This window comes from Oncorhynchus gorbuscha, linkage group LG14 (assembly GCF_021184085.1).
Source record: "Oncorhynchus gorbuscha isolate QuinsamMale2020 ecotype Even-year linkage group LG14, OgorEven_v1.0, whole genome shotgun sequence".
NCBI lineage: Eukaryota > Metazoa > Chordata > Actinopteri > Salmoniformes > Salmonidae > Oncorhynchus > Oncorhynchus gorbuscha.
In genome coordinates this window covers 31189835-31217062 of record NC_060186.1, presented here as the reverse complement: position 1 = coordinate 31217062, position 27228 = coordinate 31189835, and the positions used below count along the sequence as shown (strand labels likewise).

General features: G+C 44.3%; 1 protein-coding gene across 1 annotated transcript in view; it reads right to left on the bottom strand.

Moving 5' to 3' along the window:
* Nucleotides 1-26989, bottom strand: part of st6gal1 (ST6 beta-galactosamide alpha-2,6-sialyltranferase 1) — a 122028-nt gene extending 95039 nt beyond the window's left edge. Inside the window, 2 exon segments of the mRNA XM_046297772.1 lie at nucleotides 26332-26437; nucleotides 26612-26989. Coding sequence (XP_046153728.1) covers nucleotides 26332-26343 — 12 coding nt within the window. The 5' untranslated portion in view covers nucleotides 26344-26437; nucleotides 26612-26989.
* Nucleotides 26990-27228: the final 239 nt, after the last annotated feature.

The following is a 27228-nucleotide window of genomic DNA, read 5'->3' as shown; positions in this document are numbered from 1 at the left end:
AGAAAACAAAGGACTGTGAGACATGGGCTAGACATATGGAATGTAGGGTGAATACGGAGGGTACGGGGTAAAAAGTGATGAACAGCAGTGGAACTAAGGACTCTAGAGATGGGAAACAGACCAATAAAATGAGGGGACAATTTACAGGGACTCTACCAGAAGGGGCAGGTCCAGGGTGGGCAGCCATACGGACAGCCAATGCGGTAGCGGGAGCTGGAGTCCGGCGGCCGTCCACTTGTTGACGATACCTGGAATTGGTCTTGAGAAGTGCTACCCGAGCAATTCTCCAGGTACGTCGACAGTGGCAGACGAACGTCTGGGCCAAGGGTACGTAGACTTCCAATTCTTGTCCTAGAAAGAGTGTAGGTTGCTAGCCAATGGAATACTCAAAAGGGGGAGTACCATGGCTGAACAGGTAAGGGTGTTCCGGGCATACGTCACCCAGACCAGCTGTCGGCTCCAGGTAGTGACAGGTCAGCCTGGAGGAATGAGCCCATTCCAGGAGCCAGGACCGGAAAGAGTTAGGGACAAACAGCAGGTTAGCTGGTCCCCCTTCAGGTCCAGGCTGGGAATGTTGTGCCTTGTGAACCAGGGTCTCAATACCCCAACCTGCTGAGGCTGCAAGGCATGAGGTAGGGAGAATGGTTTCGGAGACTGAGGGTTTGGCAGAGGAACTGTATAGGCAGGAGAGGGCATCAGGCTTCACATTCTTGGACCCTGGGCAGTAGGAAATTGTGAAGTTAAATCTTGTAAACAAGAGAGCCCAACGGGCCTGCCTGGAGTTAAGGCGCTTTGCTGTACGGAGATATTCAACATTTGTATGGTCGGTCCAGACCAGGAATGACTGTTCTGCTCCTTCCAACCAGTGCCTCCACTCTTCCAATGCCATCTTGACCGCCAGGAGTTCTCAGTTGCCTACATCGTAGTTCCTCTCTGCAGGATTGAGACGATGGGACAGGGAGGCACAGGGATGAAGCTTGTGGTCCTGGACAGATCGCTTGGACAGGATGGCCCCCACTCCAACATCAGAAGCATCAACCTCTACCACAAATTGACGGGACGGATGAGGATGGGTGCTGTGGTGAACCGATCCTTCAGATCCAAAAAGGCTCTGTTAACTTCTCTAGGGTAGGGGGCAGCATTTGGAATTTTGGATGAAAAGTGTGCCCAAATTAACCTCTCTGATCTACACATCCCGGATCCGGGAGCGTAATCATCGCTTCAAACTAATTAGCATAACGCAGCAGACATAAATCTTCCTACAAAATCTTCCTATTCATGAAAATCACAAATGAAATATATTGAGACACAGTTTAGCCTTTTGTTAATCACACTGTCATCTCAGATTTTCAAAATATGCTTTACAGCCAACGCTAGACAAGCATTTGTGTAAGTTTATCATGCTATGCTAAGTTGATCATGCTATCCTAGGCTCTGCTGGCAGCAGGCAACATTTTCACGACAATAAGAAAAGCAATCAAATGAAATAATTTACCTTTGAAGAACTTCAGATGTTTTCACTCAGGAGACTCCCAGTTAGATAGCAAATGTTCCTTTTTTCCAAAAATATTATTTTTGTAGGCGAAATAGCTCCCGTTTGTTCGTCACATTTGGCTGAGAAATCGACCGGAAAATGCGGTCACTACAACTCCAAGCTTTTTTCCAAATTAGCTCCATAATATCGACAGAAACATGGGAAACGTTGTTTAGAATCAATCCTCAAGGTGTTTTTAACATATCTATTCGATAATATATCCGTCGAGACAATTGGTTTCTCATAAGAAGCGATTGGAAAAATGGCTACCTCAGTACTTTACGCAAGATTTTCTGCGGGAGACATCATGTGTAATGTGACCACTTGCTAAATGTGATGACCACTTGCTTATGGCTATCCTTCAACATAAATGTGTAAAGCGACGTCACAATGCTGTAGACACCTTGGGGAATACGTAGAAAACGTAAGCTCATTCGTAGCTCATTCATAGCCATATAAGGAGTCATTGGCATGAGGTGGTTTCAAAAAATGCGGAACTTCCTGATTGGATTTTTATTTGGGTTTCGCCTGTAACATCAGTTATGTTGCACTCACAGGCAATATCTTTGCAGTTTTGGAAACGTCAGAGTGTTTTCTATCCAAAAATGTAAATACTGCCCCCTAGTCGTAAGAAGTTAAACTGCCTTCTACTCAGGCCCAGAAGATAGGATGTGCATATAATTAGTCAATTTCGATAGAAGACACTCTAAAGGTTCCAGAACTGTTACAATAATGGCTGTGAGTATAACAGAACTGATTTGGCAGGCGAAAACCTGAGAAAACTCCATTCGGGAAGTAGGATGTTTTTTTTGTCTTCTATTCAATGCCATTACAATATCCATTGACTTAGGACTCAAATTGCAGTTCCTATGCCTTCCACTAGATGTCAGTCTTTAGAAATGGTTCCAGGCTTGTATTCTAAAAAATGAGGGAGTAAGTGCAGTCTGAATGAGTGGACCCTGCGTGTCACAGTGCTTTTTCATGTGCGCGACCGAGAGAGTGCCTTTCTTGTTTACCTTTTATATTGACAACGTTATTGTCCGGTTTAAATATTATCGATAATTTAGGCTAAAAACAACCTGAGGATTGAATATAAATATCGTTTGACATGTTTCTATGAACTTTACGGATACAATTTGGATTTTTTTGTCTGCCTGTTGAGATTGCGTTTGAGCCTGTGGATTACTGAAGAAAACACGCAAACAAAACAGAGGTTTTAGGATATAAAGAGAGACTTTACCAAACAAAAGGAACATTTGTTGCATAAATTAACGTCTTCTGAGTGCAACCATATGAAGATCATCAAAGGTAAGTTAATAATTTTATCTCTATTTCTGACTTGTGTAACTCTTCTTCTTGGCTGGTTACTGTTTGTAATAATTTGTCTGCTGGGCTATGTTCTCAAATAATTGTAAGGTATGCATCAAAATCTGACACAAGAAGTTAATCTTTAAACCTATGTAAAATGGTTGTATCTTTTCTGAATTTTTACCATGAGTATTTCTGTATTTGAATTTGGCGCTCTGCAATCTCACTGGATGTTGGCCAGGTCGGACGCTAGAGTCCCACATACCCTAGAGAGGTTAACAGCCATGCCGAACGATACTTTGGGAGAGGTGAGCTACCAGGGTGCCGTAACCCTAAATTAAATGGCGGTAGAAGCAATTTAGAAGCCCAGGATACATTGCAACTGCACCCTGGATGAAGGTTGAGGCCAATCCACCACTGCTTTCACCTTTCCAGGATCCATCTGGACATTTCCCTCGGAGATGACATATCCCAGAAAGGAGATTGTAGAACGGTGGAACTCACACTTCTTGGCTTTCAAGAGCAATTGGTTCTCCCAGAGGCTCTGAAGGACCTGTCTGACATGAAGAACATGTTCTTGGGCAGACGGGGAAAAACAGAATGTTGTCAAGGTAGACAAACAGAAAATGGTTTAGCATGTCCCGAAGCACATCGTTTACCAGAGCCTGGAAGACAGTTGCCGTTAGGTGAATCCAATCGACATGACCTGGTACTCAATATTTGCTGGCTGTGTTGAATGCTGTCTTCCACTCATCTCTTTTGCGTATCTGAACCGAAGGTCCAGCTTGGAAAAAATGGTGGTCCCCTGGAAAGGTTAAAAAGCCGGGGAGAGGAGTGGTAGGGGGTAACGAGTCTTAACCGTAATGTAATTTAGACCCCGGTAGTCAATGCACGGACGCAGGTTCTTGTCCTTCTTCTCCACAAAAAAAACCCCTGCGCCAGCAGGAGATGCAGACAGTCGGACGGCCCCAGTAGCCAGAGACTCTATGTACTCCTCCATGGCCTTAGTCTCCGGCCCGAATAGAGAATATAGCCTACCACAAGGTGGTGTGGTGCCTGGAAGGAGATCAATGACACAATCATAAGGATGGTGCGGGGGAAGAAAAGTAGTCCGTGCCTTGCTGAAGACCTCCAGGAGGTCGTGGAACTCTGTGGGGACGGCAGAGAAATCCGAGACTTGACTTAAGCCCTGAGGAGGCCCACAGCAGTATCACAAAAAATAGAAGTGTGCTTGATGGGATTTAGAGGATTCCCAGTCTGGCTACCAGAGTACTTGCACCTACTACAGAAATAGGTCTCTTAACTGGGCAAGTGGTTATATAATGTCCCGCAGCCCCACAGTACAGACAACTGTTGGAACTTAGCCTACTTGAACGTTACCTAGGCAATAACCTAGCTCTGCCTAGTTGCATAGGTTCGGAGTATCTGACTCACCCATCGCCGATGATTCTGGAGGGACCTCGGGTGGCTTTGGATTCTCTCGGAAAAACAGCTTTCGGCGACTTCCGGATTCCTTCAGAGGTGAGCGAGCCGCAGCGGATGTACGAGTGTGACATAGGCCAGACCTCCTCCCACTCCTGCATTCCCTTAGACGTCCATCAATTCTAATGGTGAAGGCGATGAGGGAATCGAGGTCCACCAGTAATTTCCGAGCAGCTAGCTCATCTTTCACCATCTGAGATAAACCTTGAAGAAAAGAAACTCTGGATTCCAGGCACTCTCGGCGGCCAATGTGCGAAAGTCAACAGTGTAGTCTGCCACACTACGGGAGTCTAGATGTAATTCAAAATATTTTCGGGCCACCTCTCCCGGATACCGAAGAATCGAATACCTTCCTCACCTCTGCCATGAAATCCTCCAGATTATGACAAATGTCGGATTGTTGTGCTCAAACTGCCGTAGCCCAGGAGAGCGCCCTTCCCGACAATAGCGTAATAATATACGCTATCTTCGATCGGTCCGAAGGAAACGAAGATGGCTGTAGCTCTAAAATAACAGAGCACTGAGAAAGAAAACCCTGGCAGGTACCAGGATCCACAGAATTTCGCTCCAGAGGAGGTAAGCGGGGTTCTTGCGGAGCCGAGGTAGGCTGTACGAACTCAGCACTAATAGGGAAAAAGTTAGTGGGTGGTTGGGGGTTCTCAGAGGTGGCAGGCTGCCTATGAGCTAACTCCCTGATTTTCTCCATAATAGACTTAAACCCTTGGTCGCGGTCGAAGTCCTTCCAAAAGATCCTGCAGAAACTCTTCATGCCTCACAATGGTGGCTCCCTGCAGGGAGACAGTATGGCGGAGCTGGTCCAAGTCTGCTGGGTCTGTCATGGCCAGTTCGTACTATAAGGGCAAAAGGCGAGACCCAGAAACAGACACGGGAGGTAGATGATTTGAGTCTTGATATTTATTAAACAATCCAAAAGGGGTAGGCAAGAGAATGGTCGTGGACAGGCAAAAGTTCAAAACCAGTTCAGGGTCCAAGAGGTACAGGGTGGCAGGCAGGTTCGAGGTCAGGACAGTCAGAATGGTCAGGCAGGCAGGTACAGAGTCCAGAAAACAGGCAAGTGTCAAAAACCGGGAGGACTAGCAAAAGAGAATAGAAGCAGGAGTAAAAACTTTGGTTGACTTGAAAAACATACAAGACAAACTTAGCACAGAGAGACAGGAAACACAAGGATAATAAGCGACACCTGGAGGGGGTGGAGACAATCACAAAACAGGTGAAACAGATCAGGGTGTGACATAGACAACTTTTTAATAGATAAAGCCCTTCTCCCCTCTGTTAAGAAAGTGGAATACTCTGCCATTGTTATTAGTGACCATGCTCCTCTGTTGCTCGACCTCTCATTCTCATTGAACTATACAAATCGCCCCCATGGAGACTTAACTCATCTTTACTTTCAAACAATTCATTCTGCACCATTCTATTGTATGCAATTGATGTCTTCATTGAGAAAAATAAAACAGAATCGATCTCTCCATCTACACTTTGGTAAACACTAAAGTTGTTCTTAGAGGCAAAATAATCTCCTATTCCTCTCCTCTCAATAAACAACGGAATATTAAACAACAACAACAGCTGATCGACGCTATTCTGAAATCAGACCAAAAACATTCTGCCTCTCCATCACCAGAACTTTACAAAGAAAGGCTGAGTCTTCAAACTCAGTACAATTTTACGATCCACAGATAATGCTGAGCAGCAGCTACTCCGCTCACATGGTTTTGTTTACGAACATGGAGAAAAGGCTGGTCGACTTCTAGCTCATCAACTCAAGTGTAAATCTGCCTCACAGCTGATCCCTCAAATTCACAACACCTCAGGTGTCTTAACAGTTAGCCCTACTGAAATAAAAAATACTTTCAAAAACATTTATTCAGCTCTTCACATGTCAGAACCACCTGAAGACAATTCAGTTCTGAATGATTTTCTTTACAATTTGGAAACTCCTACCATTAGTACAGAGAAGTGAGATGAAATTGATCAACCTTTGCGGTTAGAGGAGTTTATTTATTCAATTACAGCAATCAAAGTGGGTAATTCCCTGGTCCATATGGCTACCCAATCGAATTCTACAAAGGTCTTCTGCCAAACTAGCTGCCCTCCTTTGTTAAAATGTGAGTGTGGCTCATACAGACCGACCTCAATTTTAAATGCAGATGTACATTTTTTTGCAAATGCTTGCCTTTCGAATAGAAACCATTATGACCGACATCATATCGACGGATCAGACAGGGTTTATTAAGGCTTGCCACTCCTTTTCTAACATTCGACATCTGCTTAATGTCATACACTCTCCTGCACCTTCGGACGTTCTTGAAGTGTTTATGTCGTTAGATGCAGAGAAGGCATTTGACAGGGTAGAATAGGAAAATGTATTCTCTGTACTGGGAAAATGTGGCTTTGGTGAAAACTTCATTTCCTGGGTCTTACTGTTGTACTCATCACCCAAGGCATCAGTACTTTGTTCACAGTATTTCCCATTATCAAGGGGCACAACCCAGAAACTGACTACTGTCAAACAGAAGCCAACTCCTCTTTGTCAGCCTTAGTCACCCCCAATCTCCCCCTTTCAGCGTTGCGCTACACATCCATTCCAATTGATGTCAATACTTTTTGACTCAATTCCGTCAACATTTAACATTTTCAAGGTCCTATATGTAATACCTCTTCCTTCCAGGCAAACTGGATTCAGCTTTCAGGCTATGACAGAGGAATGGCCTCACTAAGTTTCATGACCTTTATATTGATGGCACCTTTGCCAATTTCGAAGACCTCGCTATCAAATTGAATCTAACCCATTCAGGTTTATCTAGGTATTTCCAAATGAACCTGTTTATTCGGACTCAAAGCCTAACCTTTCCAATTCTATCACCCAGATCGGGTCTGGGTGCCATTTTGCAAATACCTTTTCAACTAAAGGGACTCATATCCCGTATTTTTGAGATAATCATGTCCCTTGATAAGCCATCATTCAATAAAATCCGATCTGAGTAGGAAAGGAAACTTTGTGGAGAGATCACTGATGAAGTCTGGAATGGTGCCTTACTTAGGGTAAATGGAATCTCCTCTTGTGCCCGGCTCAGCCTTAATACAGTTTAAGGTACTTCACCGTATCCATTTAAGCAAGGCCAGATTATCCAAATTCTACCCACATATTGATGTGACATGTGTAAAGGCAGATTATTGGTCCACTACATTAAAAACACTTTCTGAAGCATTTGATATAAAGTTGCAGCCTAGTGCAGAAATGGCTATTTTTGGAGTAGCAAACAACAATCGTTCTCTGACCAATAGACAACTAGATGCTTTTGCCACCCTGTTGGCTCACAGAAGGATTTTGTTGGATTGTAAATCTATCAATCCTATCCTTAGCCTCTCTTTGGCTCAAAGATCTGATGCTGTTCCTAAAATTAGAAAAAAATAAGTATAACTAATTTTATTCCACCTGGGACCCGATGATATCCTATCCTCCAAACACTTCCTCCAGATTAGTGCTCTTGGCCCCACCCCCACCCCTTGAGATTACTGCTATAGGATCACCTAATCACCTGAAATTGTTAGGCTATTACATTTTTGCTTGTATTGAAGTAACATTGTTGTATACTTTTGTTTGGTTCTCTGATATGTAACTCAATGACGTTCTTTGTAAATGTGTTTGGTGGCATTCTGGGAGAGGTTGAAGGGGGACAAAAAGGGGGAAAATGTACAATGTCTTTACATGTAATCTTTCATTCATTGTGACTATTCAGGAATATTCAGGATATTTCAAATTCACTCACTGGAAAACACAGGTTGGAAAGCAAATGGATCCTGCTGAAAAGAGAAGACTAGTTTCTCTGTAGGCTACCATGTTATCAACTTCCAAATAGACTTACTGAGCGAACAGCATTGTTTTTCAAAGTAAAACAAGAGAGCTTTTGGCTCAAGCGCAACGGCCATCGCTGATGAGTGAGCTGTACATTATTGAGTTGAGTCAATGAAACAAAAGCTTTTTTAGGACTATAATTCCCTCCTCATATTGTACAATATGTGTCTCCAAACAGCTAGGTCTGGACTATTGATAGATTCAAGACAAAGTCGTTTTCATTGATCTCAGATTCTCAGTTTGTCAGTTGCAAAGTATAGCCTGTCATCTCGATAATTTGTGAGGTATTAAAAAAGATTTTGCTAAAGTCTCCTCCAGTCATCTAAAATTAGGTAGAATTGTGTGAAATGCTTTTATGAAGGCCAATTTTTTCCCCGGACCCTAGGCCACTAAAAATGTCCACGTGTGTAACTTCAGCAAAGGCCTCTCTCTACTCTACTACTCCATGCCAGTACGCAAAATAGATGATAATGCATGTAATGCTTTATTATAAGAGTGCCTTTTTCTTTCATGCGTTCAAGTACCTCAGAGCCATCCAGGTCACCCCCCTCTCAGGCTCACTTTTTGTTCTGGCACCTCCCAATTGACAAATTAAGCCATGGGTGTCAAACTCTGGCCCGTGGGCCAAATTTGGCCCGCGGGGTAATTATATTTGGCCCGCGAGACAATACCAAATTACTACTAGAGCTGGCCCGCCGGTATTATACAGCGCATTCACCACTAATACTACGAATCCCATAATGCTCTGCTGTTTTCGCACGCCAATCAGGACAGGACCCAGAAACGCTCTCTCCTCTGTGACAGTAGTCATAGCAACATAGACGCTACAACTGTCAGCGAGCTAACCCTTCCCAAAAATGGCGAAAAGAAAGGCAGAAAACAGGAGCTTTCTGGACAAGTGGGAGGCAGAAAATCTGTTTACATATGTAAAAGACAAACCTGTTTGTCTTGTTTGTGGAGTCAACGTGGCTGTAAGTAAGGAGTACAACATTAGACGACACTATGAAACGAAACACCATGACAAATACACGGACGTGGACATGACTCAAAGGAGCCAGAAAGTAGAGGAGATGAAAAGAAGTTTGGTTTCACAACAGAATATGTTTAAAAAAGCCACATCACAAAGCGAGGCTGCTGTAAAGGCTAGTTATATAGTGGCAGCAGAGATCGCACAATCAGCCCGGCCCTTTAATGAGGGAGAGTTCATGAAAAAGTGCATGATGAAGGTTTGTGACCTCGTATGTCCAGAGAAAAAACAAGCATTTTCAAACGTGAGCCTGAGCAGGAACACAGTAGCTGATCGCACATGTGATCTTGCCACCAATCTGTATGACCAGCTGATGGAAAAGGGAAAAGATTTTGTTGCGTTCTCCCTCGCTGTGGATGAGAGCTGCGACGCATCTGATACTGCTCAGCTGTCAGTCTTCATCCGTGGAGTGGACTCAAATCTGTGTGTTACGGAGGAGCTATTAGGATTCAAATCAATGCATGGCACAACCACAGGAAAGGAAATCTTTGAGGTTTCCAAATGTGTAACTGAAATAAAGCTGCCGTGGGATAAACTCGTTGGACTAACGACAGATGGTGCGCCAGCGATGTGCGGTAAAAAGAGTGGACTTGTGGGCATGGTTTGGGAGAAGATGCGGGAAGAGAACTGTGTAGGTGAGCTAACTGTTTACCACTGCATCATACATCAGGAAGCACTGTGTGCCAAAGCCCTAAAGATGGAACATGTTATGACCACAGTAACACAGGTAGTTAACTTTATAAGAGCCAAAGGTCTAAATCACCGCCAGTTTAAATCTTTTCTGGAGGAGTGTGGTTCGGAATACGCAGACGTGCCGTATCACACAGAGGTGAGATGGCTAAGCAGAGGAAAAGTACTGAACAGATGTTTCGAGCTGCGTGAGGAAATATGTCAATTCATGGAAACCAAAGGGAAGGATACAGCAGAGCTCCGGGAGCAAAAGTTCCTGTGTGAGCTGGCCTTTCTCTGTGACATCTCGAGCCATCTCGATGCGCTGAACCTGCAGCTTCAGGGGCGGGGGCGCATCATCACAGACATGTACGCTGCAGTGAGGGCCTTCAAAACTAAACTGTGCCTGTGGGAGAATCAGATGCTGCAAGGAAACCCTTGCCATTTTCCCTGCTGCCAATCCATAAAAGCGCACATCTCTACCGCCGTGTTCCCATGCGCACAGTTTGCTGAAAAACTCAGTGTTCTCGCCGCTGAGTTTAGCCGGCGATTTGCCGACTTCGATGCCCAGAAATGCAAGTTTGAACTGCTTAGTAATCCCTTCGCAGTTGATGTGGAAAATGCACCAACCAACATCCAAATGGAGCTGATTGAACTCCAGTGCAACGACACGCTGAAGTCAAAGTATGATGTTGTGGGCGCCGCACAGTTTCCACGGTTCATCCCTAACACAATGCCTCAGCTCCGCACCCAAGCTGCTCAGATGCTCTCCATGTTCGGCAGCACTTATCTATGTGAGCAACATTTCTCCTCGATGAAGATGACCAAAACAACTCACAGGAGACGTCTGACTGATGAACATCTTCGCTCGATACTGAGGATTTCTTCAGCTCAGAGCTTGAGCCCAGACATTGATGAACTAGCATCCAAGAAGAGATGCCAGGTATCTGGCTTGGGCACATCAGATTAGACCAGTGTGCAATAATTAACGTTTTCTTTATGCACTTTTTCTTGCTACAAGGCATGGGCTTGAATGGTTGATTGATTTATTATCATTTTATTTGTAAAATTATTAGCCAGTGGAAAAAGTTTATTTTGGTATTTAAATCAGAAGGCTGCAAATAGAAAAGAGGCATACAATTTTTATTTAAATTGTATTTATTTAATAAATGAATGCCATTGATGTGTTTTTTCATTTGAAATTCGATTTTGCATGTCTCCACTATTAAATTATATATTGTATGGTAATAAGCGATGCTTGTTCCATATTCAATGTTAAAGCAAAACTTGTTTGGGTCCATATTAAAAGGTTAATTTGTTCAATGTTGGCCCGTGACTTTGTTCAGGTTTTACATTTAGCCCACTGGGTATTTGAGTTTGACACCCCTGAATTAAGCACTGGGAAGACCTCATGATTCACAGTATCAAATGCATTTTTAAGTTCCAAAAAGACTGTGCTGACTTCACCACCTATGTCCAGGTTAGATTTAATGCACTCCAGAAAAAAGCAATTGGCTGTTTCAGTAGAATGGTTAGTTCTGAATCCAAATTGCATTTGATGTATGGCGTTGCCCTGATTGAGGTGATCAGTAGGATGATCAGCCAACCATCTTTCAGCTACTTTTGATAGCACTGTAATAATGCTTACAGGTCAGTAATTATCCACCAGTGTTGGGTCACCAGATTTTAAACAGGTATCACTGCAGCAGACTTCCAAGCATTGGGGAATAACCCATATTTCATTGACAGATTAACTAGATGTACAATAGGGGCAATAAGAGAGTATTTGTCTCTCTTCAGGAAGACAGTGTCTAGAACAAATACAGTTGAAGTCAGAAGTTTACATACAGTGGGGAGAACAAGTATTTGATACACTGCCGATTTTGCAGGTTTTCCTACTTACAAAGCATGTAGAGGTCTGTAATTGTTATCATAGCTACACTTCAAATGTGAGAGACGGTGTCTAAAACAAGAATCCAGAAAATCACATTGTATGATTTTTAAGTAATTAATTAGCATTTTATTGCATGACATAAGTATTTTATACATCAGAAAACCAGAACTTAATATTTGGTACAGAAACCTTTGTTTGCAATTACAGAAATCATATGTTTCCTGTAGTTCTTGATCAGGTTTGCACACACAGCAGCAGGGATTTTGCTCCACTCCTCCATACAGACCTTCTCCAGATCCTTCAGGTTTCGGGGCTGTCGCAGGGCAATACGGACGTTCAGCTCCCACCAAAGATTTTCTATTGGGTTCAGGTCTGGAGACTGGCTAGGCCACTCCACGACCTTGAGCTGCTTCTTACGGAGCCACTCCGTAGTTGCCCTGGCTGTGTGTTTCGGGTCGTTGTCATGCTGGAAGACCCAGCCACGACCCATCTTCAATGCTCTTACTGAGGGAAGGAGGTTGTTGGCCAAGATCTCGCGATACATGGCCCCATCCATCCTCCCCTCAATGCGGTGCAGTCGTCCTGTCCCCTTTGCAGAAAAGCATCCCCAAAGACTAATGTTTCCCCCTCCATGCTTCACGGTTGGGATGGTGTTCTTGGGGTTGTACTCATCCCTCTTCTTCCTCCAAACACGGCGAGTGGGGTTTAGACCAAAAGGCTCTATTTTTGTCTCATCAGACCACATGACCTTCTCCCATTCCTCCTCCGGATCCTCCAGATGGTCATTGGCAAACTTCAGACGGGCCTGGACATGCGCTGGCTTGAGCAGGGGGACCTTGCTTGTGCTGCAGGATTTTAATCCATGACGGCGTAATGTGTTACTCATGGTTTTCTTTGAGACTGTGGTCCCAGCTCTCTTCAGGTCATTGACCAGGTCCTGCCGTGTAGTTCTGGGCTGATCCCTCATCTTCCTCATTATCATTGATGCCCCACGAGGTGAGATCTTGCATGGAGCCCCAAACCGAGGGTGATTGACCGTCATCTTGAACTTCTTCCATTTTCTAATAATTGCGGTTGTTGCCTTCTTACCAAGCTGCTTGCCTATTGTCCTGTAGCCCATCCCAGCCTTGTGCAGGTCTACAATGTTATCCCTGATGTCCTTACACAGCTCTCTGGTCTTGGTTATTGTGGAGAGGTTGGAGTCTGTTTGATTGAGTGTGTGGACAGGTGTCTTTTATACAGGTAACAAGTTCAAACAAGTGCAGTTAATACAGGTAATGAGTGGAGAACAGGAGGGATTCTTAAAGAAAAACTAACAGGTCTGTGAGAGCCGGAATTCTTACTGGTTGGTAGGTGATCAAATACTTATGTCATGCAATAAAATGCAAATGAATTAAAATCATACAATGTGATTTTCTGGATTTTTGTTTTAGATTCCGTCTCTCACAGTTGAAGTGTACCTATGATAAAAAATTACAGACCTCTACATGCTTTGTAAGTAGGAAAACCTGCAAAATCTGCAGTGTATCAAATACTTGTTCTCCCCACTGTACACTTAGTTTGGAGTTATTAAAACTCATTTTTCAACCACTCCACAAATTTCTTGTAAACAAACTATAGTTTTGGCAAGTCGGTTAGGACATCTACTTTGTGCATGACACAAGTCATTTTTCCAACAATTGTCTACAATTCCAGTGGGTCAGAAGTTTACATACACTAGGTTGACTGTGCCTTTAAACAGCTTGGAAAATTCCCGAAAAGTATGTCATGGCATTAGAAGCTTCTGATAGGCTAATTTACATAATTGGAGTCTATTGGAGGTGTGCCTGTGGATGTATTTCAAGGCCTACCTTCAAACTCAGTGCCTCTTTGCTTGACATTATGGGAAAATGAAAAGAGATGAACGTACTTTGGTGCGAAATGTGCAAATCAATGCCAGAACAACAGCAAAGGATCTTTGTGGAAATGCTGGAGTGCTGGAGGAAACAGGTACAAAAGTATCTATATCTACAGTAAAACAAGTCCTGTATCGACATAACCTGAAAGGCCGCTCAGCAAGGAAGAAGCCACTGCTCCAAAACCGCCATAAAAAAGCCAGACTCCGGCTTGCAACTGCACATGGGGACAAAGATCATACTTTTTGTAGAAATGTCCTCTGGTCTGATGAAACAAAAATGTAACTGTTTGGCCATAATGACCATCATTATGTTAGGAGGAAAAGGGGGAGGCTTGCAAGCCAGAGAAAACCATCCTAACTGTTATGCAGGTGAATGAGGACCCAAAAGCGACTTGGCGAAAACAGAGTCTTTAATCCAGTAAAGTAAATATTCAATACTCCTAGACAATTCGGAGTGGTAAATAAAGCATAAAGAACAATTCCACTTGTAATGACGAGAACAGACTGGAGACTCGATCCTAAACTGCAGGTTGCCTCGGGAAGGCACTTGACCGTAGCAGACTCAGACACCTGCTCACCACGCAGCATCTGAGGGAAACACGACACGACAGGGCGATACAAAGACACAGCACGGTGAACAATATACAAGGATCCGACAGGACAGGAACGGAAAACAAGGGGAGAAATAGGGACTCTAATCAGGGGAAAAGATAGGGAACAGGTGTGGGAAGACTAAATGATTGATTAGGGGAATAGGAACAGCTGGGAGCAGGAACGGAACGATAGAGAGAAGAGAGAGAGGGAGGGAGAGAGAAAAAAAGGGGAACGAACCTAAAAAGACCAGCAGGGGGAAAACGAACAGAAGGAAAAGCAAAATGACAAGACAATATAAGACAAAACATGACAGTACCCCCCCACTCACCAAGCGCCTCCTGGCGCACTCGAGGAGGAATCCTGGCGGCAACGGAGGAAATCATCAATCAGTGAACGGTCCAGCACGTCCCGAGACGGAACCCAACTCCTCTCCTCAGGACCGTAACCCTCCCAATCCACTAAGTATTGGTGACCCTGTCCCCGAGAACGCATGTCCATGATCCTACGTACCTTGTAAATAGGTGCGCTCTCGACAAGGACGGGAGGGGGGGGAGGGAAGACGAACGGGGGTGCGAAGAAAGGGCTTGACACAGGAGACATGGAAGACAGGATGGACGCGACGAAGATGTCGCGGAAGAAGCAGTCGCACGGCGACAGGATTGACGACCTGGGAGACACGGAACGGACCAATGAACCGCGGAGTCAACTTACGAGAAGCTGTCGTAAGAGGAAGGTTGCGAGTGGAAAGCCACACTCTCTGGCCGCAACAATACCTTGGACTCTTAATCCTACGTTTATTGGCGGCTCTCACAGTCTGTGCCCTGTAACGGCAAAGTGCAGACCTCACCCTCCTCCAGGTGCGCTCACAACGTTGGACAAACGCTTGAGCGGAGGGAACGCTGGACTCGGCAAGCTGGGATGAGAACAGAGGAGGCTGGTAACCCAGACTACTCTGAAACGGAGATAACCCGGTAGCAGATGAAGGAAGCGAGTTGTGAGCGTATTCTGCCCAGGGGAGCTGTTCTGCCCAAGACGCAGGGTTTCTGAAAGAAAGGCTGCGTAGTATGCGACCAATCGTCTGATTGGCCCTCTCTGCTTGACCGTTAGACTGGGGATGAAACCCGGAAGAGAGACTGACGGACGCACCAATCAAACGACAGAACTCCCTCCAAAACTGTGACGTGAATTGCGGACCTCTGTCTGAAACGGCGTCTAACGGGAGGCCATGAATTCTGAACACATTCTCGATGATGATTTGTGCCGTCTCCTTAGCGGAAGGAAGTTTAGCGAGAGGAATGAAATGTGCCGCCTTAGAGAACCTATCGACAACCGTAAGAATCACAGTCTTCCCCGCAGACAAAGGCAGACCGGTAATGAAGTCTAGGGCGATGTGAGACCATGGTCGAGAAGGAATGGGGAGCGGTCTGAGACGACCGGCAGGAGGAGAGTTACCTGACTTAGTCTGCGCGCAGTCCGAACAAGCAGCCACGAAACGGCGCGTGTCACGCTCCTGAGTCGGCCACCAAAAGCGCTGGCGAATAGAAGCAAGAGTGCCTCGAACACCGGGATGACCAGCTAACTTGGCAGAGTGAGCCCACTGAAGAACAGCCAGACGAGTGGAAACAGGAACGAAAAGAAGGTTACTAGGACAAGCGCGCGGCGACGCAGTGTGCGTGAGTGCTTGCTTAACCTGTCTTTCAATTCCCCAGACTGTCAACCCGACAACACGCCCATAAGGAAGAATCCCTCGGGATCAGTAGAAGCCACAGAAGAACTAAAAAGACGGGATAAGGCATCAGGCTTGGTGTTCTTGCTACCCGGACGGTAAGAAATCACAAACTCGAAACGAGCGAAAAATAACGCCCAACGAGCTTGACGAGCATTAAGTCGTTTGGCAGAACGGATGTACTCAAGGTTCTTATGGTCTGTCCAAACGACAAAAGGAACGGTTGCCCCCTCCAACCACTGTCGCCATTCGCCTAGGGCTAAGCGGATGGCGAGCAGTTCGCGGTTACCCACATCATAGTTGCGTTCAGATGGCGACAGGCGATGAGAAAAATAAGCGCAAGGATGAACCTTATCGTCAGACTGGAAGCGCTGGGATAGAATGGCTCCCACGCCTACCTCTGAAGCGTCAACCTCGACAATGAATTGTCTAGTGACGTCAGGAGTAACGAGGATAGGAGCGGACGTAAAACGTTCTTTTAGAAGATCAAAAGCTCCCTGGGCGGAACCGGACCACTTAAAACACGTCTTGACAGAAGTAAGAGCTGTGAGAGGGGCAGCAACTTGACCGAAATTACGAATGAAACGCCGATAGAAATTAGCGAAACCTAGAAAGCGCTGCAACTCGACACGTGACCTTGGAACGGGCCACTCACTGACAGCTTGGACCTTAGCGGAATCCATCTGAATGCCTTCAGCGGAAATAACGGAACCGAGAAAAGTAACGGAGGAGACATGAAAAGAGCACTTCTCAGCCTTCACGTAGAGACAATTCTCTAAAAGGCGCTGGAGAACACGTCGAACGTGCTGAACATGAATCTCGAGTGACGGTGAAAAAATCAGGATATCGTCAAGGTAGACAAAAACAAAGATGTTCAGCATGTCTCTCAGAACATCATTAACTAATGCCTGAAAAACAGCTGGCGCATTGGCGAGACCAAACGGCAGAACCCGGTACTCAAAATGCCCTAACGGAGTGTTAAACGCCGTTTTCCACTCGTCCCCCTCTCTGATGCGCACGAGATGGTAAGCGTTACGAAGGTCCAACTTAGTAAAGCATCTGGCTCCCTGCAGAATCTCGAAGGCTGATGACATAAGGGGAAGCGGATAACGATTCTTAACCGTTATGTCATTCAGCCCTCGATAATCCATGCAGGGGCGCAGAGTACCGTCCTTTTTCTTAACAAAAAAACCCCGCCCGGCCAGAGAGGAAGAAGGCACTATGGTACCGGCGTCAAGAGACACAGACAAATAATCCTCGAGAGCCTTACGTTCGGGAGCCGACAGAGAGTATAGTCTACCCCGAGGAGGAGTGGTCCCCGGAAGGAGATCAATACTACAATCATACGACCGGTGAGGAGGAAGGGAGTTGGCTCGCGACCGACTGAAGACCGTGCGCAGATCATGATATTCCTCCGGCACTCCTGTCAAATCGCCAGGTTCCTCCTGAGAAGTGGGGACAGAAGAAATGGGAGGGATGGCAGACATTAAACACTTCACATGACAAGAAACGTTCCAGGATAGGATATAATTACTAGACCAATTAATAGAAGGATTATGACATACTAGCCAGGGATGACCCAAAACAACAGGTGTAAAAGGTGAACAAAAAATCAAAAAAGAAATAGTCTCACTGTGGTTACCAGATACTGTGAGGGTTAAAGGTAGTGTCTCAAATCTGATACAGGGAAGATGACTACCATCTAAGGCGAACATGGGCGTAGGCTTGTCTAACTGTCTGAAAGGAATGTCATGTTTCCGAGCCCATGCTTCGTCCATGAAACAACCCTCAGCCCCAGAGTCTATCAAGGCACTGCATGTAGCACCCGAACCGGTCCAGCGTAGATGGACCGACATAGTAGTACAGGATCTAGATGGAGAGACCTGAGTAGTAGCGCTCACCAGTAGCCCTCCGCTTACTGGTGAGCTCTGGCTTTTACTGGACATGAATTGACAAAATGTCCATCAAATCCGCAATAGAGGCACAGGCGGTTGGTGATCCTCCGTTCCCTCTCCTTAGTCGAGATGCGAATACCTCCCAGCTGCATGGGCTCAGTCTCTGAGCCAGAGGAGGGAGATGGTTGCGATGCGGAGCAGGGAAACACCGTTGACGCGAGCTCTCTTCCACAAGCTTGGTGACGAAGATCTACCCGTCGTTCTATGCGGATGGCGAGAGCAATCAAAGAGTCCACACTGGAAGGAACCTCCCGGGAGAGAATCTCATCTTTAACCACTGCGTGGAGTCCCTCCAGAAAACGAGCGAGCAGCGCCGGCTCGTTCCAGTCACTAGAGGCAGCAAGAGTGCGAAACTCAATAGAGTAATCCGTTATGGATCGATCACCTTGGCATAGGGAAGCCAGGGCCCTAGAAGCCTCCCTACCAAAAACTGAACGGTCAAAAACCCGAATCATCTCCTCTTTAAAGTTCTGGTAATTGTTTGAACAATCAGCCCTTGCCTCCCAGATAGCTGTGCCCCACTCTCGAGCCCGGCCAGTAAGGAGTGAAATGACTTAAGCAACCCGAGCTCTCTCTCTAGAGTATGTGTTGGGTTGGAGAGAGAACACAATATCACACTGGTGAGAAAGGAGCGGCACTCCTTGGGCTGCCCGGAGTAGCAAGGTGGGTTATTAACCCTAGGTTCCGGAGGCTCGGCAGACCAGGAAGTAACAGGTGGCACGAGACGAAGACTCTGGAACTGTCCAGAGAGGTCGGAAACCTGAGCGGCCAGGTTCTCCATGGCATGACGAGCAGCAGACAATTCCTACTCGTGTCTGCCGAGCATGGCTCCTTGGATCTCGACGGCAGTGTTACGAGCGTCTGTAGTCGCTGGGTCCATTCTTTGGTCGGATCCTTCTGTTATGCAGGTGAATGAGGACCCAAAAGCGACTTGGCGAAAACAGAGTCTTTAATCCAGTAAAGTAAATATTCAATACTCCTAGACAATTCGGAGCGGTAAATAAAGCATAAAGAACAATTCCACTTGTAATGACGAGAACAGACTGGAGACTCGATCCTAAACTGCAGGTTGCCTCGGGAAGGCACTTGACCGTAGCAGACTCAGACACCTGCTCACCACGCAGCATCTGAGGGAAACACGACACGACAGGGCGATACAAAGACACAGCACGGTGAACAATATACAAGGATCCGACAGGACAGGAACGGAAAACAAGGGGAGAAATAGGGACTCTAATCAGGGGAAAAGATAGGGAACAGGTGTGGGAAGACTAAATGATTGATTAGGGGAATAGGAACAGCTGGGAGCAGGAACGGAACGATAGAGAGAAGAGAGAGAGGGAGGGAGAGAGAAAAAAGGGGAACGAACCTAAAAAGACCAGCAGGGGGAAAACGAACAGAAGGAAAAGCAAAATGACAAGACAATATAAGACAAAACATGACACTAACCATGAAGCACGGTGGTGGCAGCATCATGTTGTGGGGGTGATTTGCTGCAGGAAGGAGATGCACTTCACAAAATAGATGGCATCATGAGTTAGGAAAATTCCGTGGATATATTGAAGAAACATCTCAAGACATCAGTCAGGAAGTTAAAGCTTGGTCGCAAATGGGTCTTCCAAATGGACAATGACCCCAAGCATACTTCCAAAGTTGTGGTAAAATGGCTTAAGGACAATAAAGTCTTGGTATTGGAGTGGCCATCACAAAGCCCTGACCTCAATCCAATAAAGAATTTGTGGGCAGAACTGAAAAAGCGTATGTGATCAAGGAGGCCTGAAAACCTGACTCAGTTACGCCAGCTCTGTCATGAGGAATGGGACAAAATTCACCCAACTTATTGTGGGAAACTTGTGGAAGGCTACCCGAAACGTTTGACCCAAGTTAATCAATTTAAAGGCAATGCTACCAAATACTAATTGAGTGTATGTAAACTTCTGACCCACTGGGAATGTGATGAAATAAATAAAAGATGAAATAAATCATTCTCTACTATTATTCTGACATTTCACATTCTTAAAATAAAGTGGTGATCCTAATTGACCTAAATCAGGGATTAAAAGTCAGGAATTGTGAAAAACCGAGTTTAAATGTATTTGGCTAAGGTGTATGTAAACTTCCGACTTCAACTGTACATATTTTGTTCTAGAGATCCTGAAGAAGCTAATAATACTGTCCACTGCTGACGCTGAGGTTTCAGGATTTCTGAATTTTGGTTAATTATCATCCATGAGAGTGAGAATTGTGGTCTTGGTTGGAAATCTTTGAGTCCAGAAATTGTTTTGTTAACAGACATAGTGTACATACACTGCGAACCTACAAGTCAGAGGGGTTTAGGAATTTAGACACATTTTCAAACTTTGACATTATTCCCCTTTAAACGATTTAGTGAAATTGCATAATATGGTTTAAAGGAAGTAGTTATGTAAATGGCACCACCAGCACCATGGTGCCAAGAGGAGGCATCACACATGATCTCACCCTTATAACAGACCCAGCACCAGGATAAAGTGACTAAAGGGGAAGTTAAAATTGATACATTTTCTGGGGTTCTTGCATTGGAATTATTTGTAATTCTGCTTATATCACACTATACCACAATAAACATGTTCAAATGTCGAGACATAGAGACCATTGAGTGCTTTTCAAGTGACAGTTGTCTCGAAATTATGGAACGCCGTTTGGGTCTTTACGTGTCAAAACAATTCACGTCAAATTACACTATTTGACACGTCAAATAAGCTTCCAATTTGACTTGTCAAATAACAATTCTATTAGAATGTTGTGTGTGATGAATTTGCACATGCAAGCCAAGCGCCACAACTATCAGTAGCACTGTCAAAACAGTACAAAAAAGTCTGCAAACAGGCAAACACCAGCCACGAATGATGTGTTTACAATACGCATTGGTAATAAAGCATTATTTGTTCGACCGCAACTTCTGGGTTAGCTAACTTCTTGGTACCTAGCTTGCACCAATACATCAAGCCTAAAAAACAATGACCAGTAGAAACTGCCGTCATTTTCATTGTCCTTAACAATGATTTAGGAATCCTTGTGAGTAAATATTAGCTAGTTAGCCACTTGTTGTTCGCCTATTGAAATTGAACTTCAGTTATTAAAATAATTCGCTAGCCAGCTACTTAATCCTGTTGCCCAAAGCTAACATTATAAACAGCCAGCTAGTTTAATCTGGCTAATGAGGCTTGACCTGACTGGGTTATGTGTTGTGAAATTGGAAAAAGTAAGGATTAGGCACAAGTGGAATTTGCGGTTTTCCTTCAAAATAAAACAACCTCTGAAAGTGACGCAGAAGGTTACAATTGGTGGAATTATGCCATGTTTAGACTAGATAATGTTAAACATGGTTGGAATGTGAAGCAATGAAATGGGTTACCAGTCTACTCGGTGACACCCGCAGAACACAACTGTGAAGAGTTTACGCAAATATTAGCGTTGTAGCTCTTATCGCAGGACTGTGACCATGTGAAATCACCTCCCCAGTCAGCCTATTTTATGTATTGACATTCATATCGCACTGTACAGCTTTACCTAAGTATTGGGGATCAATGAAATGGTGTATCAGTCTACTCAATACCCAAGATATTTTTTCCCACTCCGAAACATCATTTTTCCTCTGGAATAGTGTTCAATACACATGGCTTGACAATAAATGTGGCTCAATTCACAGTTGTTTCAGAGTCCCGCAATAAGAGCTATGACGCTAATGTTTCTCTGGGTGTCACTGAGTAGACTGATACCCTTGATCCACAATCCATAGGTAAGGCTGTACAGTGAAATAAGTATGCACCCAATGCAATTCTAAAGTCTAATACATCCAGTGTGATTTCAACAAATTGTCTTTTGTTGATTTCATATAACAACATTTCAACCTCGTTGAGAACTATTCAATTTTGGCATAATTCTATTTGTATCATTGTCAATTACATACTTTTATTTTGAAAGCTAACTGCAAAGTCCACTATTGTGGCTAGCTTCACATATATGGGTCAGACCACCATTAATCAAATGAGAACTACTAAAACTACTATAGCTACTAAAACAGATGTTGCTATGTTTTTGGGGAAGAACATTGTTTGCATCCATGAGCTAGCTTGCTTTCTTTTATGACCAGCACTGTAGGTGCGCAAGACAACTTTACCAGCATCATAGCATACGTATCGATGAATCGTTGTGACATATGAAATACGAGTGATAGTGTAATCAATGTGTAATAACTATGTAAAAAATTTAGGAACGCGTTAAATTATTATGTGACGTGCAGTCATATTCAGGACCTGATTGGTCAACAAGCTTATTTGACACGCAAAGACCCAAACAGCGTTCCACACGAAATCTGTATCAGCACAATGGACATTAAAATTTCTTACGGATAGGCGGGACAGTCGCGTCCCACTTGGGCAAAAAACAGGGAAAATGCAGCGCGGCAAATTTTTTTTTAATGATATAAAATCAAACTATCATTAAATCACACATGTAAGATACTCAATTAAAGCTATACTCGTTGTGAATCCAGCCAACATGTCAGATTTTAAAAAGGCTTTTCGGCGAAAGCACAAGAAGCTATTATCTGATGATAGCACAACCAGCAAACAAAGAGGGTAGCATATTTCAACACTGCAGGAGCTACACAAAACGCAGAAATAAAATATAAAACATGCCTTACCTTTGACGAGCTTCTTTTGTTGGCACTCCAATATGTCCCATAAACATCACAATTGGTCCTTTTGTTTGAGTAATTCCGACCATATATATCCAAATGTCAATTTATAAAGCACCTTTGATCCAGAAAAAAACAGCTTCCAAAACACGCAACGTCACTACAAAATATTTCAAAAGTTGCCTATAAACTTTGCCAAAATATTTCAAACTACTTTTGTAATACAACTTTAGGTATTTTTAAACATTAATAATCGATCAAATTGTAGACGGGTCTATCTGTTGTTCAATACAGGAAGACAACAAACCAGCGCTACTTTTCACTTCTTGCGCAACTCTCAACAGTGTTTCCAAGTTCCTAGTTGGCCTACTTCTTCATTGCACAAAGGAATAACCTCAACCAAATTCCAAAGATTGGTGACATCCAGTGGAAGCGGTAGGAACTGAAAACCAGTTCTTAAGAAATATTGTTTGCCAACGAGAAATCACTGAACAGACAGAGACCTCCCAAAAAATATATTCTGAACGGTTAGTTCTCGGGGTTTTGCCTGCTACATAACTTCTGTTGTACTCACAGACATGAAACTTTAGAAACTTCAGAGAGTTTTCTATCCAAATCTATGAATAATATGCATATCTTATATTCTTGGCATGAGTAGCAGGAAGTTGAAATTAGGCACGCTATTTATCCAAAAGTGAAAATTCTGCCCCCTAGCCCCAAGAGGTTTTAAAACAATGCTATTTTAGTAATGAACATAGGCTACAAGAACAGTGAATGCAGCCAAACATACAGCTGTCTTAACAAAATAATGCAAACTGTATGCTTAAAGTAACAGCCTAGTTACTCATGCATGCAAAAAAAAAATACTGAATAGCAGTGTAAAGGAAATGTTAATGTTTGTGCTTTTCGTATAACTAACTTCTGTCTTCTATTCATGTGCTGTTCTAATAACCAATTTCTGTGTTCATGCAAGTGGCTGACTGTACAAATACCCACTATCAGTAGTTGCAATTTGGCAGTACACCTAGACCATGTTTTGAGAAGGAACTAAAGATATCTCAGTTTCAAGGTCTCAGCTTAGAGAGAAAAAGCCTCGTGAGGTGTTGGTCTGTCACATGTTATGAAACAAAATGATAATGACTGATTAATTATGCTAAATCATGTAAATATAATTTGTCTGTGTATAGCCATATATAAGACAACTGCTGGGTCTGCCCAGGCAGAGGTCCTGATTGACATGTGTACTATAGTGCATTGAGTTGGTTGGAACCTCTCCAGTGCACTGACAATAAACAAGTATTAATTTAACTGACTTTGAGTGTCCCTGTGTAAGAATTTCCAGACAGCAGTTTGGCTTAGAATACCGACACAACTGCAAATGTGAATTAATGAATGTTAACAGAACAAAACAGCGGTACCAAGTAGTAGGCCTAGTAAAAAAAATATCAGGTTGATAAAGGTATGAAACAATCTATATTGCATTAACAGCTATCGTTTAGTATCTTGAGCTTTGCTGAGGTGCACCCGTGACCGGCTCGGAAACCGCATTGCACAGCGGAGAAGGTACGGTGGGATTCGAGATGGTCAGTGATCTGTTTGTTAACTTAGCTTTCGAAGACCTGAGATAGGCAGGTTCAGGATGGATATAGGTCTGTAACAGTTTGGGTCCAGGGTGTCTCCCGCTTTGAAGAGGGGGATGACCGCGGCAGCTTTCCCAATCCTTGGGGATCTCAGACGATACGAAAAAGAGGTTGAACAGGCTGGTAATAGGGGTTGCGACAATGGCGGCGGATAGTTTCAGAAATAGAGGGTCCAGATTGTCAAGCCCAGCTGACTTGTATGGGTCCATGTTTTGCAGCTCTCTCAGAACATCTGCTATCTGGATTTGGGTAAAGGAGAAGCTGGGGGGGGCTTGGGCGAGTAGCTGCGGGGGGGGGGGGGAGGGGGGAGCTGTTGACCAGGCATCCAGGACCTGACCTCCACAATCACCCAAACTCAACCGAATTGAGATGGTTTGGGATGAGTTGGACCGCAGATTGAAGTAAAAGCAGCCAACTAGTGCTCAGCATATGTAGGACCTCCTTATATATGTAGCTATACCCAGGGGCGTCATTTGGAATTTTGCATTGGAATTATATTGAATTCTGCTTACATCACACTATACCACAAAAAACGTATTCTGTTTATATCACACTATTCCACAATAAACATAAAAGTTTAAATGCATTTGACCAAAGAAGTAACAGGTTGGCGCGAAATCTCAGCTGCTCTCTAGCAGCACCATGGACAGAGCACTACAAACTAAAGCAGATTAAAAATATGTTTAAAAACAGCTAGATTCTTTCTTACCTTTTCTTACCTTTTCAGTTGTTGGCACCTTAATTGGGGAGGACAGGCTTATGGTAATGGCTGGAGCGGGATGAGTGGAATTGTATCAAATACATCAAACACATGATGTCCATGTGTTTGATGCCATTCCAAATGCTATTTAATGAACGTTTTGGGACAGAAAACCTGTGGCTATGGTAGGATTCTAGGCTAACCTGGGCTGGTACCTCTGTTCCATGATCGTCAGGAACAGTTGGAGGTGGAGGGGGCTGTGGAGCTGTTATCCTGGCGGCGCTTGTGGAAGAGGGGGAAGGCTCTGCACTCAGAAATAGCTAGAGCTTAGATGCTGGGCTAGGTGGTTTGATGCTGCTGCTCATCGCTCTCTTTTGGCTTTGTTTGAGTACTTTGCGAAGCCAATTTCTGATTTCTAACATGGTAGTGGCAGATTAGCTGGTTCGCGCTAGCTAAATAGGCTAAGGTTAATAACACTAACAATTTTTACAGCTAGCTAAGAAGCTAACTAAACTCTGTAATGGTGGGGCGTGAGGCAGAGTTGAGTGAAGCAGCTTCAAGAGTAAACTTGACCTTGCCCTAATAAATGAAAATCAGATATTACAGACTGAGGCCTATCATTTATTCACTTAGCCTACCACAGATGAGATTTTCCCACGTTTTATGGAAACCCAAAGAGTCATACCTAACCGCCCAAGTGGCTCTCCACAGCCCCCTTACACATACAGCTGAACGCTCTGTCCATGGTGCTGACACAGCTCAGCGAAGATACAGATTTTGCGCCAAACTGTCACTCAATCATTTAGAGCTTTTTTGCTATTTTTACATAGGGACATAAAACTAAAACGGGCAAGTTTCAACTTGCCCTCTCGTGGATTTGGGTATGCCTCATAATGCTCTCATGTACTAACCTGAATACCAGTTTGTTTTTGCTATCATGCCAACTCCTTGTTACTCATTGTCATGCCAATGATGTTTGGATTGATAATGAGCAATGGAGTTGGCAAGAGGACCAACAGATCTGGGACCAAACTCATTCACCACCACCGCACAAAAAAACCGAAGTGTTAAGTCACACCTGAAACCCTGAAAACGATTAACCGTTAGCTATCAAATCCAATATACCAACATAGCCCTGCTTTTCAACATGAAAAAACATCATTTCCATCAACACTGGTACATTTCCAGTAGTTGGTTACCTACCTACTTTCCTTCCATAATATACAATAAGGCACTGTTCCATAACAACATATATATTCAAAGCACGTTAGATGCATGTTGAATCAAAGACAACTAGTCATTATAGGATGCAGTGGGGGGGGGGGGGGGGGGTCTCGCGCTTACCTTGTACCCCATGTTATCCCGCCGTGGCGCGTGCAGTGTTTCTATTGTTGCCTAGTTACCTGCCTCCTGCAGTTGTCTCATGTCTCTTTGGGCCAGTGAGCAGCCTCTGTATGGAAACACAGACAGACAGACAGACAAACCTCAATGGACGGACCTAATCAGAACAGAAAGAGAGAGCGCGATGGACAGAGGGGCATGCAGATTGATATAGCCTCGATTCATTGACAAGCTTAATTGAGTAAAGTCTGCATTGCTGCATACATCTTCCGACCCGACCTACACAATGATGTTCCTGAACAAGTGCGTCTTTCCTCCTCTTCTGTTGCGCGGTTAGGTTATCGAGGCAATAGTCCCTACCGTCAGTCGATGTTTACGGTTATAATGCGGTTATAGACGCCATATTTAGGCTATTTATCGACCTATCGGCTTTTCTCTTATCATCCGCTCGAATGTTGGTTGTCGTGGGTGTGCACGGCACGGCGTTTTTGGCGATGGATGTGATGATGATCACGAGACGGGGCCGAAGGGGCGAGCTCTCGGTGCTGCGACAAAGCCCAGACCGATACTTTCATCTGCGCCGCCGTGAGATCTCTGCAGCAGCTGCGCAGCTCAGCCAAGGCACGCAATCCATCTCTGCAAGGGGAAGAAAGACAGAATAAATAAGACAGAGAGGGAAGGGGTGAGCTGAGCACCAACAGTAGCCTAGTCAGAAATATTTCTTTCCTCTTTATTATGAGAGAGTCTGAATCTGACTATTGGTCTAGATAAAGTGGATATCACAATTCATCAGCCCCTTTCACACACATGCTCAGGCTGTAATAAACACGCAAAGGGCACTGTTAAGGCAAGGGCTGCCAGGTTTCATCTCAGTGTTGCATGAATGCATTGAGTTATTAT